This window comes from Macadamia integrifolia, chromosome 5 (assembly GCF_013358625.1).
Source record: "Macadamia integrifolia cultivar HAES 741 chromosome 5, SCU_Mint_v3, whole genome shotgun sequence".
Classification (NCBI taxonomy): Eukaryota; Viridiplantae; Streptophyta; class Magnoliopsida; order Proteales; family Proteaceae; genus Macadamia; species Macadamia integrifolia.
The window spans coordinates 30,004,045-30,017,642 of record NC_056561.1 but is presented as its reverse complement, the minus strand read 5'-3'; the positions used below and the strand labels follow the sequence as shown (position 1 = coordinate 30,017,642).

The window sequence follows — 13,598 nt, the reverse complement described above, 5'->3', positions numbered from 1 at the left end:
CACATATATCAATGGATGGTCCTCCCAAAAAAAAAAAAGAAAAAAAAAGAAAAAGAAAAAAAAGACGAAGGAAGAAGAGGAAAAGAAAATAACGAACCAGTCGATAATGACAAAAAAACGTAGTGTTTCGGAAACAAAATCGTTCCAATATTTCCCTCCAAAAGCTGTAAAAATTATTCAAAACGGAAAAATTTAGACAGAAAAGTGGGCTCCATAAATATATAAGCACAAAAAATGACCATTACCATTTGAGTTGATTTGATCTAATTAAAAACTAGGGAGGTACTAATTTAATCGCGCGTCTTCTCCTTTGGTTCTTAGTTCTCTCCAAGTCCAACTGTTGGCTATGGAGAAGGAATCTGAGAAGATCCGTCACCAGCCCCGAGTGGGTCTTGTCTACGATGAGAGAATGTGTAAGCATTCAACCCCAGACGGAGAGGATCATCCTGAGAATCCTCGTCGAATCAAGGCGATATGGGAAAAACTTCAATTTGCGGGAATTCCTCAGAGGTACGTGCTACTTCTGCTAATCCTTTCATACCTTCAAACAAAAACCCTAGTTCGTTCAGTTTTTCTTCTCTGTTGTGATGGGATAGAAGTCTTCACGGGTAATGTTCCCGTAATAATATTCTTTGTATGTATTCCATTCCTCTTTTTTTATTTTTTAATTTTAAATAAACAAAAATTTGCATACTTATTGTTGTACCGTTGAAATATATGACAGTCGTGGATTGTGCTGGAATCACGAGTTAATTCCTCGTCTGTGGTTGTTAATTTTCCGCTATTCATTGGGGGAAAGTATTCTGAGAAGGGTCTGTCCTCGGGGCAAATTACAAATTTTCTGGGATCTTCTTCTCACTGAGTCGTAATAGTTTCTGTGATAGATTGATTAAGAAAGTAGGATAAATTTACTGGCTTAAATTCTTTTGAAGTTATGATGTTTTAGTGCGTTCACTTGGAACTACTTGTCTAATTTGTTTTTTTTTTTTTTGATGAAAAAATAAAAATTAAATTCATAACCAAGAGAGGAAAGAATATACAAAGGAAAGGGGAGGGAGAAAGAGACTTAAGGCCTTTCAAGAAAGGCTAGCTCGGAAGAAAGAAAATTCAACAGAAGGCACAAAACAACTGCTCAACTCCTTGTTTACTTTATTTGTGAAAAATTAAAATTTTGTTGAAAACAAGAACCTAACTGGAATTTTAGATACTGGCTTTAATTTGAAATCATATTTTCAACACTTTTTTTTTTTTTCACTCCACGTTATAAATTAAAAAAAAAAAGAGGAAAAATTTTAGGAGAGAAATACTAAAAGATAGCAAACTTAAAATAAACAAACTTCTAGCAAAATATTAATAATTGCAAAAGATTAGAACTGCTAAAGATTCCCAAACATTCCTTATTGCAGCAGCTGAATCCGTGTTAGATACCCTTGAACAACCTTGGAACTGCTAAAGATTCTTTATGTTACTTCTCTCCAAATTCCCTTGAAGATCTCATTCAAGCATCTTCCAAAGAATATGACCATTGAGAGATCAATGGCAATGTGTAGCCAATGGGTAAATGCAGACACAGAAAACTGTAGCATCTATGTGATTGATATATGTCAATGATGGGATGTGGTTTCCTCTTCCTTAATTGCACATACCAGAATCCTCTTTCCTTGAGATGACGGGAGATTTTTCTCCTTCTTCGTCATCAGATTCATTATTTTCCTTTTCTTGACTTGCTTTTAGCAATGGAAGATTTTCAAATTTACTGTAAACCACAGGATCTTGGTTATTGCCTCTTGTTGCATACTTTGGACCCATGTTTTCTGAATGGAAAATGTCGAAGGTGGGTCAACCATTATACAACAATCAGCTATGAAACATCCATCTTAGTTGGACATGACCTCCAAACTACTTAGATTCTCACAACAACTCAGCCTTTTCCCAACTAAATGTGGATCTGAGAGAAGGGTAAATAAAAAAAAGTGAAAAAAAAAAAGAAGCAACACCGAAGGAACATCTCACATAAATGGGGTCGGCTACATGGATCTTTGCCCTCCAAACAACTCTATTTGAGGTCATACTAGAGTCAAGACCTAGGCACCGTTTGATAACGTTTCTGCTGTTTCTGTGTCTAGAAACAGCAGAAACGGCTTTTCACGTGTTCGGAAACACAAACAGATTTTTTGGTGTTTGATAAACCTGTTTCTCGAAACGTTTTTTGCAGACATAATGCCACTAAAAAACCCAATAGTATCATTAGATGCCCAAAAGGGAGAGAGGGTTCAGTTGCCTCTTTTTAGGTTTGAACAGTTGAGAGATTTATCAGGCACAACAACCTTTTTTTTCTCTCAAAGTTGTTTCTAGAAATGACAAAACAAGTATGACTTGTTTCGTCAAAGTCGTTTCTAGAATTGTAAATAGGCATAAATTTTGATTTACATTTCTAGAAATGGGTGAAATGGAACAACTTTATCAAATGCTTTTTAAGCTGTTTTTCTGTTTCTGGGAACAAGAAAACGCAGAAATGGAACGTTGTCAAACGGTGCCCTAGACTCTGCATATCTTTCCATACTACTTCTCCTATAGTCATTTAAGGCCTGCCTTTGCTACACTCATCTATATTAGATTCTTAAACTAAATAACCTAGTAATATTACTGCAATTCAAGCTGCAACCAAAATTAAGCGAAATTCACTGTTATTTAAGTTAAAATTCTAGTGAATGTCAAACTCCATACTGGCAATTGCACTCCTTAAGTGTGGAATCATATGAGTATATTATAACTTGTATTAGTAGTTCAAACTTATTCAGGTCTATGGAAAGAGAGTACAATATTCTTAAGATTTTTAAGTTAATCTGAGGCTTAATTTCTCCAAGAAGTGCTTAGTGATTAAGTTTTGAAGCAAGACCACTTGAATCTTGATACAGATTGGCTCTTGTTTTTTCCAGAGCTCTTTGCTCGAATTTTAATGATTCTCTAACTAGTGAATGTATATTTGTTTTCCAGATGTGTGGTTTTGAGTGCTAAAGAAGCAGAGGACAGGTATATAGCATCAGTTCATACGCAGAACCATATCAATTTGATAAGGAATGTCAGCTCAAAAGATTTTGATTCACGGAGGAATAGGATTGCTTCGAAACTAAATTCCATCTTTCTAAATGAGGGTTCATCTGAATCTGCGTCCCTTGCTGCTGGCTCTGTCACAGAGGTAATCTCTAAATGGTACTAATGCATAGTCACTAACGGGGCTTGTGGAAGTCCCATAGTTAATGTTTTTTTCTGGAGATCACTCCGCCATTTGTGTATGTGGGCTGAATACAAGTAACAGATAATCAGATGTTGTATAAGTATTCCTTTTGCAATCCTTTCATAAAAGTATCTGACATATTTCTAGGAACAAGAGTACTATTCATATAACACTTGAAAAGCTCAGAATATCTGAGAATTGGTTAACATGAATGTTTTGAAAGTTACTAAAACAAATCTATTATGGTTGCAAAAATATGTCAATGTGTAGTTATGTATATACTTATGGTACTTATATGGGTCTTTTTAATCTGTCGATCTCTCCCCTCACTCAATCCACTGCTTCATGATTACTGAGTATCTTGCAAAGTTGATGACTTTAAATGTTCTGTATTCACTGAAACAAATGTATCATCGCTTCAACTTTGTTTTGGAGGTTGGTTCAAACTCTCAATATTCTCTTCTAAATCCTAAATTCCACTGCTCTTTTTAGGTGTCAGAGAAGGTCGCTAAAGGGGAGCTGAGTTCTGCTGTTGCCATTGTAAGACCTCCTGGACATCATGCAGAGCCAGATGAAGCAATGGGGTTCTGTCTGTACAACAATGTTGCAATCGCGGCGAGTTATATCCTGAATGAAAGAGTATGGAGTCTTTTTTAATATTTGTTTTTCAAATGACATTATTTTTGCCAATTAAGTTTATTTTTGGCAAAAATGTGCGTTTTAAGTTTATTTTTGTTTTCCATTCAACTTAATCTCTCTTCTTCTTGGTATCTTATCCTTTCTTGTCTTATCTTTACTTTTTCCCTTTCTTTCTATTGCAGCCTGAATTAGGTATTCATAAAATTCTTATTGTGGATTGGGATGTCCATCATGGAAATGGCACCCAGAAAATGTTTTGGAAGGACCCTCGGGTGCTGTTTTTCTCTGTTCATAGGTATGTTAGAATTTCAATCTCTTGACCTTCCCATCTCCAGTGCCCCCCCTTTGATTTTCTTGTGCAATGTGAAATGGACCAATGGAATTTTGTAAATATAGGAGTAAAAGTGGTGCAGTTAAGATTGATATTTGAGAGATACCATTGATTGAAATGTATGCTTGTTTTTGTTCAATCAGCAATTACAAGAAGATCAAAGAGGATGTTGCCCATAAAGTTAAACTTAGGTGTAGAACTGGAGAGGTGCTTTTGGAGTGTTGCATTATCAAAACAACGGTTGAGGTTTATAATACAGTTATAAGACAATTGATGCCTTACGAGTTTTATGTTGGAAAATGAAGATATATGGATTTGTGCAAAAGCAAAAGAGGAGAAATAAAAAAAGAAATGAAAAATGGAAAATGAAAAATGAAAGTAAAAGAAAAGAGCACAACACTAACAAGTCAGGAAAATTTCAGTTAAATGGGGTCGGTTACATGGATTCTTGCCTTCCAATCGGCTCTATCTAAGGTCATACTTGGGACAAGTTAGGAAAATCTCAGCTAAATGGGGTTGGTTACATGGATCTTTGCTCTATCTAAGGTCATACTTTGGACAAGACCCAGACTATGCATGTCATTTCTCAGTTCTCACTACTTCTCCTATGATCATTTTAGGTCTGCCCCTAGCTCTTTTAGCTTCTTCAATTAGAATAATGTCACTCCTCCTTACTAGGGCATCCCCAGGCCTCCGTTGAACATTGGCATATCACCTCAAATGACTTTCACGAAACTTGTCATTGATTAGGTCAACTCCCAAATCGGCTCTAATACGTTCATTCCTTATTTTATCCTTCCTAGTTTTACTGTACATCCATAATGTAAGGGTAATTGAGAATCAATAACCCCTAGTGTTGTCCCTTAAAGCTCCAATAAAACCATATCGAACAACACAAAAAAAATCTAGAAATCAGTCTTGAGAATAAAATTCAAAATAGGGTTGTGGGAGGAGTGACCTGTGGATAGGGTTGGAGCATGGTTTGAAATCTAGGCGATATCTCGGAAATTTTGGCTTTTTTTTTACCAAGACAAAACAGCCTACGAAATAAAAGAAGTACAATGTTTTGGTCGGAATTTCGTGTAACAGATTAGTAACTCGCCGAAATGTTACAACCCACTTTCTATTTAAACACCATTTCGTGAGGAATCGTCTAAATTTTGACTCCAACTCTCCTGTCTCGACCCAACTCAATTGTACCTTCACAAAATCAATGCATTGCCAAGTTGTTGGCCACATCATCACACCTAATCCATTGAAGATCACTCAAAGTTGAGGATCTACACATTTCCAAGCATTGGAAAGGTAAACCACTTTCCCTAAAACCTTTTTTTTTTCTGTAGTAACATAAATACATTTTTTTGGGTAGATTTTTTATAAGTTAGACACAGAGGAAAATGCACGTCGACTCCATTGTACTGGGTGTGGAATTGAGCCAAGCCGTCATAGTTCTTTCTAGTAGACAATCACTATGATGTATTGTATAACTGATATGTTTGGAAATTAGAATTTGTGATCATATTGGGACTCTGGGACTTCGGAGTTAAACTTGGAAGGAGATAGGAGTGGAGGACTTTAGTTGGGAGTTGCATATTGTATTACTCTAGTACTCTAAATATTAGTTAATTAATGTTGATGTAAGTTTTGATCAGGGCATGGATGTATTATTTACTTATTTTACTATTATATTATGTCTTATTCTAGTAATATTTCATAAAATAATCAGAACAGTTCGACGGTTGCTGCCAAACAAGGGTCCAACTCTAAAACACCGCTATGTTTTAGTGTTTTTGCAAATTTAAGTTCTAAACATGTTTATTAACCTTAAAACAAGCTCCCCACCAAGTTTCAGGTCATAATATAGATAGAATATGCGAATGAGGGAAGAACAATGAGATGACATGAGAGATGAAGAAGAAGATGGAGAAGTAGAAGAGGGAGAAGGAGAGAAATTGATAGTATGGTAGTATGGTGTGTTGTGAGCAAAATCTCACTAACACCTATATGTTACTTCACTAACATATTTACAAGTAATTTCACATACCTCCCTAAGGAGGGAGAAAGGGAAAAAGAAAAAACATAACATGACAACTTACTAAACTACCCTTAGAGTAACATAACTAATATCTCTGACACTTCCCCTCAAGCTGGGGAATAAATATCATACATTCCCAGCTTGGACAACATATAACTAAACTGATGTTGAAGAAGACCCTTTGTGAAGATATCAGCCAGTTGATCTTCAGTCCTCACAAAATTTGTACATATGAAACCAGAGTCAATCTTCTCTTTAATGAAGTGTCTGTCCACCTCTATGTGTTTTGTTCTGTCATGTTGCACAGAGTTGTGGGCTATACTTATGGTAGCCTTGTTGTCATAGTAAAGCCTTATAGGTGCCTTAGTATCAATTCCCAATTCTTGGACCAATCTTTTGAACCAGAGGAGCTCACACACTCTATAAGCCATAGCTCTAAATTTTGGCTCTGCACTAGACCAAGCCACCACAGGTTATTTCTTACTCTGCTATGTGACTAGGTTGCCACCTAAAAATATATAATAGCTTGATGTAGATCTCTTGTCAAAGACTGAGTCAGCCCAATCTGCATTAGTGAAGCCTTCAATCTTCATGTGGTTATGCTTGGCAAAAAGTAGTCCTTTTCCTGGAGAGGACTTTAAGTACCGGAGAATGTGGTAAACCGCATCCAAGTGCCCACTCTTGGGAGTATGCATAAACAGACTCACCACCCCATTGCATAAGTAATGTCTGGACGAGTCAGAGATAAATAGATAAGCTTCCCAACTAGCCTTTGATATTTTCTTGCATCAACAAGAGAAGAGCCAACATCTTTCCCCAACTTATGATTCTACTCAATAGGAGAACTTGTAGGTTTGCAGCCTTCAGGAGAACTTTGGCATATATTTATGCCCTTCTTGGATCTAGACACTTCAATCTTCAGGAAGTACTTTAAGGGTCCTAGATCTTTGATTTCAAACTGTTGGGCTAAGTAGTTCTTTAGCTTGGTTATCTTATCCTTGTCATCACCAGTTACTATAATGTCATCAGCATAGATAATCAGGGCTGTAATGGTGCCATTACCACGCTTAGTGAACAGAGTGTGGTCAGCCTGACTTTGGGAATAACCATTCTTCAGAATGGCTTGTCTGAACCTTTCAAACTAGGCCTTTGGAGATTATTTAAGACCATACAGAGCCTTCTTGAGAAGACACACTTTTCTTGCAGCTGAAGAGAACTTAAAGCAAGAGGAGTTTGCATATACACCTCTTCTTTTAAGTCGCTATGTAGGAAGGCATTCTTCACATCTAATTGATACAATAGCCAATCCTTATTCCCTGCCAGAGACTAAAGGACCCGTACGGTCTTATGCTTAGCCACAGGAGCAAATGTCTCATGATAGTCAATCCCATACACTTGATTATATTCTTTTGCCACCAGCCTTGCCTTGTACCTCTCAATAATACCATCTGACTAGTACTTGATTGTGTAGACCCACCTGCATTCAACTGGAGTTCTCCCCCTTGGAAGGTCAACCAATTTTCAGGTACAATTTTTCTCGAGGGCCATCATTTCCTCAGTTATGGCTTGCTTCCACTTAGGGTCAGACATAGCTTCAGAAACATTCTTGGGAATAGAAACAGATGAGAGCAATAGTAAATGTGACACCTGTAGGGGAGAGAGAGTCATAGGAAACAAACTGGGCTATAGGATTAGTGCAAGCTCTCTTTCCCTTTCTAATAGCAATAGGATGATTTAACTCTGATGGGGAAGGAAGGATATTACCTGACTATGGAGGGTGGATCTCAGGAGTTGGATTCAAAGAGGACTCTTGGCAGTCTTCTTGGTCCTTCTTGTGTACACAATGGTCACCTTTTCATTACTTGAACTTGAATCACCTCTTGAATGATCTCCAATATCAATAATATCCACCTCTTTGTGTTTTCCAATGTCAAACATAAAAAGAGACATAGGTAATGGGGAAAGGAAAGGATGTCATAAGTAACCTTTTCACTCCCATTATTCTCCCCCTGAAAGGATGCTGATGAGGTGCAAAAAAAAGGAGCAGACTCAAAGAAAGTGACATCCTTGGAGAGAAGCCTTCGTTTGGAAGGCGGATGGTAGCACTTGTAACCGTTGGTAGTGGAAGAGTGGCCAAGAAAGATACATTTAAGAGCTTTGGAGTCTAGTTTAGTCCGAGAAGACTAATTAACATAGACATAACAGGCACATCCAAACACTTTGGGGGCAAGAGAGAGAGGAAGACTAAGGAGACAAGGTGTCCAAGGAGTTTTGGAGCCAAGAAGTTTTGTGGGCATACGGTTGATAAAAAAAGTAGCTGTAAGGAGAGCATAAGATTAAAAGGTTTTAAGAACATGCATGCTAAAAAGAAGACTCATACTGACTTCCAATAAATGGCGAGTTTTCCTCTCAGCTACCCCATTTTGTTGGGGTGTGTCAACACAAGCTAGTTGATGGATAATGCCATTATTTGTAAAAAAGTCATGAAGACCACCATACATAGACTCCCCCTTGTCAGAACGAATAATTTTAATCTTGGTGTCAAACTGTGTACATATCATATGATAAAAATTTTTAAAGGCATTCATCACTTTTATGCTTCATCAGAAGAGTCCAAATAGCATAGGAAATATCATCAACTAATGAAACAAAGTAGTGAAAACCACGTAAAGAAGTAGTAGGAGAAGGCCTCCAAACATTAGAGGGCACAATGTAAAAAGGAACAATAGATCTATTGCCATGATAAGGATAAGATGACCGACAATGTTTGGCAAAAATACATGGTTCAGAATGAAAGACATGGGAATTAGGAAAAGAAGTAAATAAATAAAGTAACTGTTTCCTCATAATAACAAAAGAGGGATGTCTTAAATGTTGGTGCCATAACATCATAGAGTCCACAAACTGCTATCAGTACGTCCACACATATAGGATTGAGCTATATCCAAAAAAGGTGACTGAGGTTCAAGTAGGTAGAGCCCTTTCTCCTCACGTCCACTGCCAATAATACTCTTCGTCACCAAATCCTGAAAGAAACAATGAAAATGAAAAAAGTGACAATAGTTTAGGGATTTTGTTAGGTGACTCACAGATAAGAGATCAATGGCAAGGTTAGGAACATGAAGAACATAATCAAGTGAAATGGAAGATGTAATAGGAATGCTACCTTCACCAGAAATGGAGGAAAGGGAGCCATCGACAATCATGACCTTGTCTCTACTGGAACAAATAGAGTATGTATCATAATAATGAGACGTACCAGTCATATGATCCGTAGCACCAGAATCAATAACCCAGGATGGAGTTGTGGAAGGAGTAGATGAGGAAACCTTAAAGGCTGAAGCTAAGGAATCTGACGCTGTAAGTGAAGAAGATGATGAGCCTCCCAGTTGTGACATGACCCTGCGGAATGCTGTAATATCCTCCCTAGTATGGGAACTGTGCTCTGCCTGTGTGTTAGGAGTAGACCTTGTAGTAGCAGTCTCAGCCTGAACACTGTGGGCTTTAGCTCCCCCGTTATGTCCACCACGAGTACCACTAGAACCACCACGCATGCCAGGAGGATGACCATGAAGAACCCAACATCTTTCTTTGGTGTGCCCAGGCTTCCCACAATGATCACATTGTTTGTCATCTCCACGAGGTGGGGCTTGACCTCGGCCACCACCACCATTGCTTTTGAGGTTCTTTTGGAGTGTTGTGGCAATAAGGCGGGTATAAGGCGTCTTCTTATTGAATAAAACATTCCTGTGTTATTTTTTTATAAAACCATTCTATTTGACTCAAATCCTAGTTGAATCTTACTACTCATATGCTAAATAAATATTAAAGGTTCATACTTCATACCAATGCAAGATATTCATCAAGAAAACAAATAAAGTGAATAAACTAAGTTCATCTTCATTAATCAACAATCATCATCATAACATATTAACATATAATATATATCCATAATTATGAAACGAAATTATAAATATAAAGAAAAGAAGAATTAAAATATACAAGTTTTTTGAGAGAAGAAGGGAGAAGATAGAACTCCATTCACTGGTTGAATTGAGAGAAACATGCAGGAACAAAAATATAAAGTAAGGGACAGAAATAGAAGGTAATGGAAGAATTCAGAATTCGTATAACTTCATAAAAATTGGCCTTAGTAGTTAGTTCCTTAAGACCTCCATGTCCATTTGTAAAAAAGGAAGAAGAATGAAGGGAGAAGAAAGAAGAAAAGAAAAGAAAAGAAAAAATAAGGTAGAGCACTGAGTTCTCATCATAGGATGGAGAAGAATGAAGAAGAAGAAAAAAAGAAGAAGGAAGAGCTCACCATAGGATGAAGAAGAAAGAAGAAGGAAGAAACAAAAACAATCAGAGCTCTGAGCTCTCACTGTATGATGAAGAAGAATGAAGAAGAAAGAAGGGAGAAGAATGAAGAAGAAAGAAGAAGAGAAAAAAAAAAAACCAGCTCTCACCAGTCACCGTAGCATGAAGAATGAAGAAGAAAGAAGATGAAAAAAAAAAAAATACAGCATACCTGGAGAGGGGGGAACGAAGCTTCGCCAGAGAAGAATCCTTGCCGCCGTAGTAAGAATTGAAGGAGGAAGGCTCACCGTTGGCTAGTAAACCCTTGAGAAACCCTTGCATTTGTGAATGTGAAATTGTGAATCGTGTTTTCCTTTTGGTTGAGTTTTAGACTTTAGTTTTAATAGACTTGAATCCCATGCATCTTAAGTGTATTCTTCTTCATACACTTGCCAATCACGAAATAATATTTGGAATCTATGTAAATCAGTTTTAAAACTAAAGTTATTTTTAAAATGTACATAAGGCATATATAAGGCGTCATAAAGCGCATAAAGCGATGCCTTATTGGTTAAGGCGGTCGCCTTATGAACTACAACTAAAGTGGCCTATTGCCTTACCCTCTTGGAACCGCCTTAGCGCCTAGGCGTCGCCTTACCAACGCCTTAGTGACGCCTTAATAACTATACCACCACTCCAATCTGTCTGAGAGCTAGTAGTAAGAGCTGACCGCTCAAGGGAGGGGCAGATTCCATGGCCACCCTCCTGGTCTCCTTACTCTACAGATAACTACACTCTTCATCAAGGGATGTAAGAGGAGTCCGACCCAAGATTTTTGTATCCAGATTGGCTTATACTCAGGATTCAACCCACCAAGCAAGATAAGAACACATTCCTTTTCAAGTGTTCAATAAACCTTAGCTTCATCCTCAGGATTGGACAATTGGAGGTCCCTATAGTGATCATACTCTTCCCAGAGACTAATGACAATGTTGTCGTACTCAGAAATAGTCTTATCCCTTTGCTTCATGCCAATGACCTTTTGGAGTAGTTGATAAACTTTGGCCGAGTTAACCACACGGTCAAAAGTTTTAGTTACATTGTCCTAAATATCCTTGGCAGTCTCTTTTCTCATAAACCTTCTTCCAATCTCAGGTTTCATAGAAAAAATCAGCCATGTCATAACAGTGGAATTTTCAGTCTCCCACTTTGTATATGTCGGGTCATCTGGGTTAGGAGCCTTAATGGTACCTGTAACATACTCGAGCTTTCCTCTACTCTGCAAGGAAAGCTTCAGAATGAGCCTAATCCAAGTAATTTGTGTTGTCCAACTTCACAATAGAAATCTGAGTATGTGGGTTATCAAAAACCATAGGGGTAGGATGAGTAGAACCACTTGATGCACTGGTTGAAATGTCTCCAACTAGGGCCCCAAGTCCACTATCATTAGACATTGTAGAAATAAAAGTCACACATAAGGTGGGGAGTACACACTCTACCCAACTTTGCCTCCACAGGTACTCAGAGATAAACCCAACAAGAGGTAAACACACAATACCAAAGCAAAACCAGTTTAAGGCACACTTTAGGGCAAGCAAGTTAGGACGTAATTCTTCAAGAGTCCCAACCTGTACATCTCAAAAGCCAACGTGGTCAGAATCTATGGAGACCGGACATGGCAGCAAATTGGTTCAATCAAATCATGATGTTTTGCATAGAGGAGGGATCAGTTCTAGAGAAGATCATCAAGTCATCAGCAAAAGCCAGGTGGGTAAGCTTGATGGCTTTACACTTGGGAAAGACAGAGATGTGATTCTGATCAGTGGCCACTTGCAAGCTTCTGGAGAGAACTTCCATGGCCAGGCAAAAAATGTAAGGAGAAAGAGGGCATCCCTTCTGAATCCCCACAGAGGGGGCAAAGTACCCCACCGGACTCCCGTTGATCAGCATTGAGAAGCGGGGAGCAGCAATATAGTGATAAATTCAGTTTGTGAAGATTGGGGGTAATCCCATGGAGTCAAGGACCATGATGATGTAGTCCCATCCCAAGGAGTCAGAAGCCTTGTGAATTTCTATCTTTATAAAGGCAGCTGGGGAGTGAGCTTTTCTATCAAATCCCGAAATGAAGGCCGATTGATTGCTACTAACAAGAGAGCCCACCACTTGCTTGATTCTATTTGCCAGGATCTTAGCTATGAACTTGTAGAGGAGATTACAAAGAGATCTTGGCCTGAAGTTATTCATGGCCTCAACTCCCTCTTTCTTTGGGATGAGGCAAAGGAATGTATGGCTGATCCCTTTAATCTAGCTTGGGTTGAAGAAGAAGCTTCTGATTGCCTTGATCAAATCATCTTTAATGAGATCCCAAGAGGAGGAAAAAAATCTCATACTGAAACCATTAGGGCCTGGGGCTTTATTGGCCTTATGTGAATAAATGGCAGCAGAGATCTCATCATCTGAGGGAATAGCTATAAGCATAGTAGACATGGAGGCTGAGATGATTTGTTTAAGAGACCTTCAGGGATGGGGGCCGGGGATGAAGGAAGGTCTGAAAAGATTCTCAAAATGCTTCACTGCAACCTTCTTAATCTCATCCACTTTGTGAACCATGATTCCCTTAGGGGATGACAACTTGATGATAAGTGTTCAGGTTGTTTCTTGCTTTGATGGATCTATGGAAGTAGGCAGTGTTTGAATTCCCAAGCTCCAACCTATTGATTCTGGATTTCTACCTCGAGAAACTCTCTTCTTGGGCCAGGAGAGAAGAGAGAGTAGCTGCTTCAACCTTCTCTTCCTCAGCAAGAGAGGTATTGAGGTGATCAGACTGAAGCTGCATCTGGATGGAGGTGAGCCTGTCCTTGCAAACAATAACTTGAGAAGAAATATTCTTGAAGGAGTTAGTGTTCTAGGCCTTAAGGCCTTAAGGACATTTTCAGCTTTTTGGCCAGGGCTAGTAGGGGAGAAGGCATAACCAAGCTTCAACTAGGCTTCTTTGACAATGTTAGGGAAGTCTGGGTGGGAGGTCCACATATAAAAGAATTTGAATGGCTTGGGGCCAA

General features: G+C 38.4%; 1 protein-coding gene across 2 annotated transcripts in view; it reads left to right on the top strand.

The window, feature by feature from the left end:
• Positions 1-245: 245 nt before the first annotated feature.
• Positions 246-13,598, top strand: part of LOC122079274 (histone deacetylase 5) — a 79,739-nt gene continuing 66,386 nt past the window's right edge. Inside the window, exons 1-4 of one of the 2 annotated variants that reach the window (XM_042645612.1) lie at positions 246-510; positions 2,998-3,199; positions 3,731-3,877; positions 4,060-4,172. In XM_042645612.1, coding sequence (XP_042501546.1) covers positions 347-510; positions 2,998-3,199; positions 3,731-3,877; positions 4,060-4,172 — 626 coding nt within the window. In that variant the 5' untranslated portion in view covers positions 246-346. The remainder of the gene's footprint in view (positions 511-2,997; positions 3,200-3,730; positions 3,878-4,059; positions 4,173-13,598) is intronic. The other variant, XM_042645611.1, reaches the window with a different exon arrangement.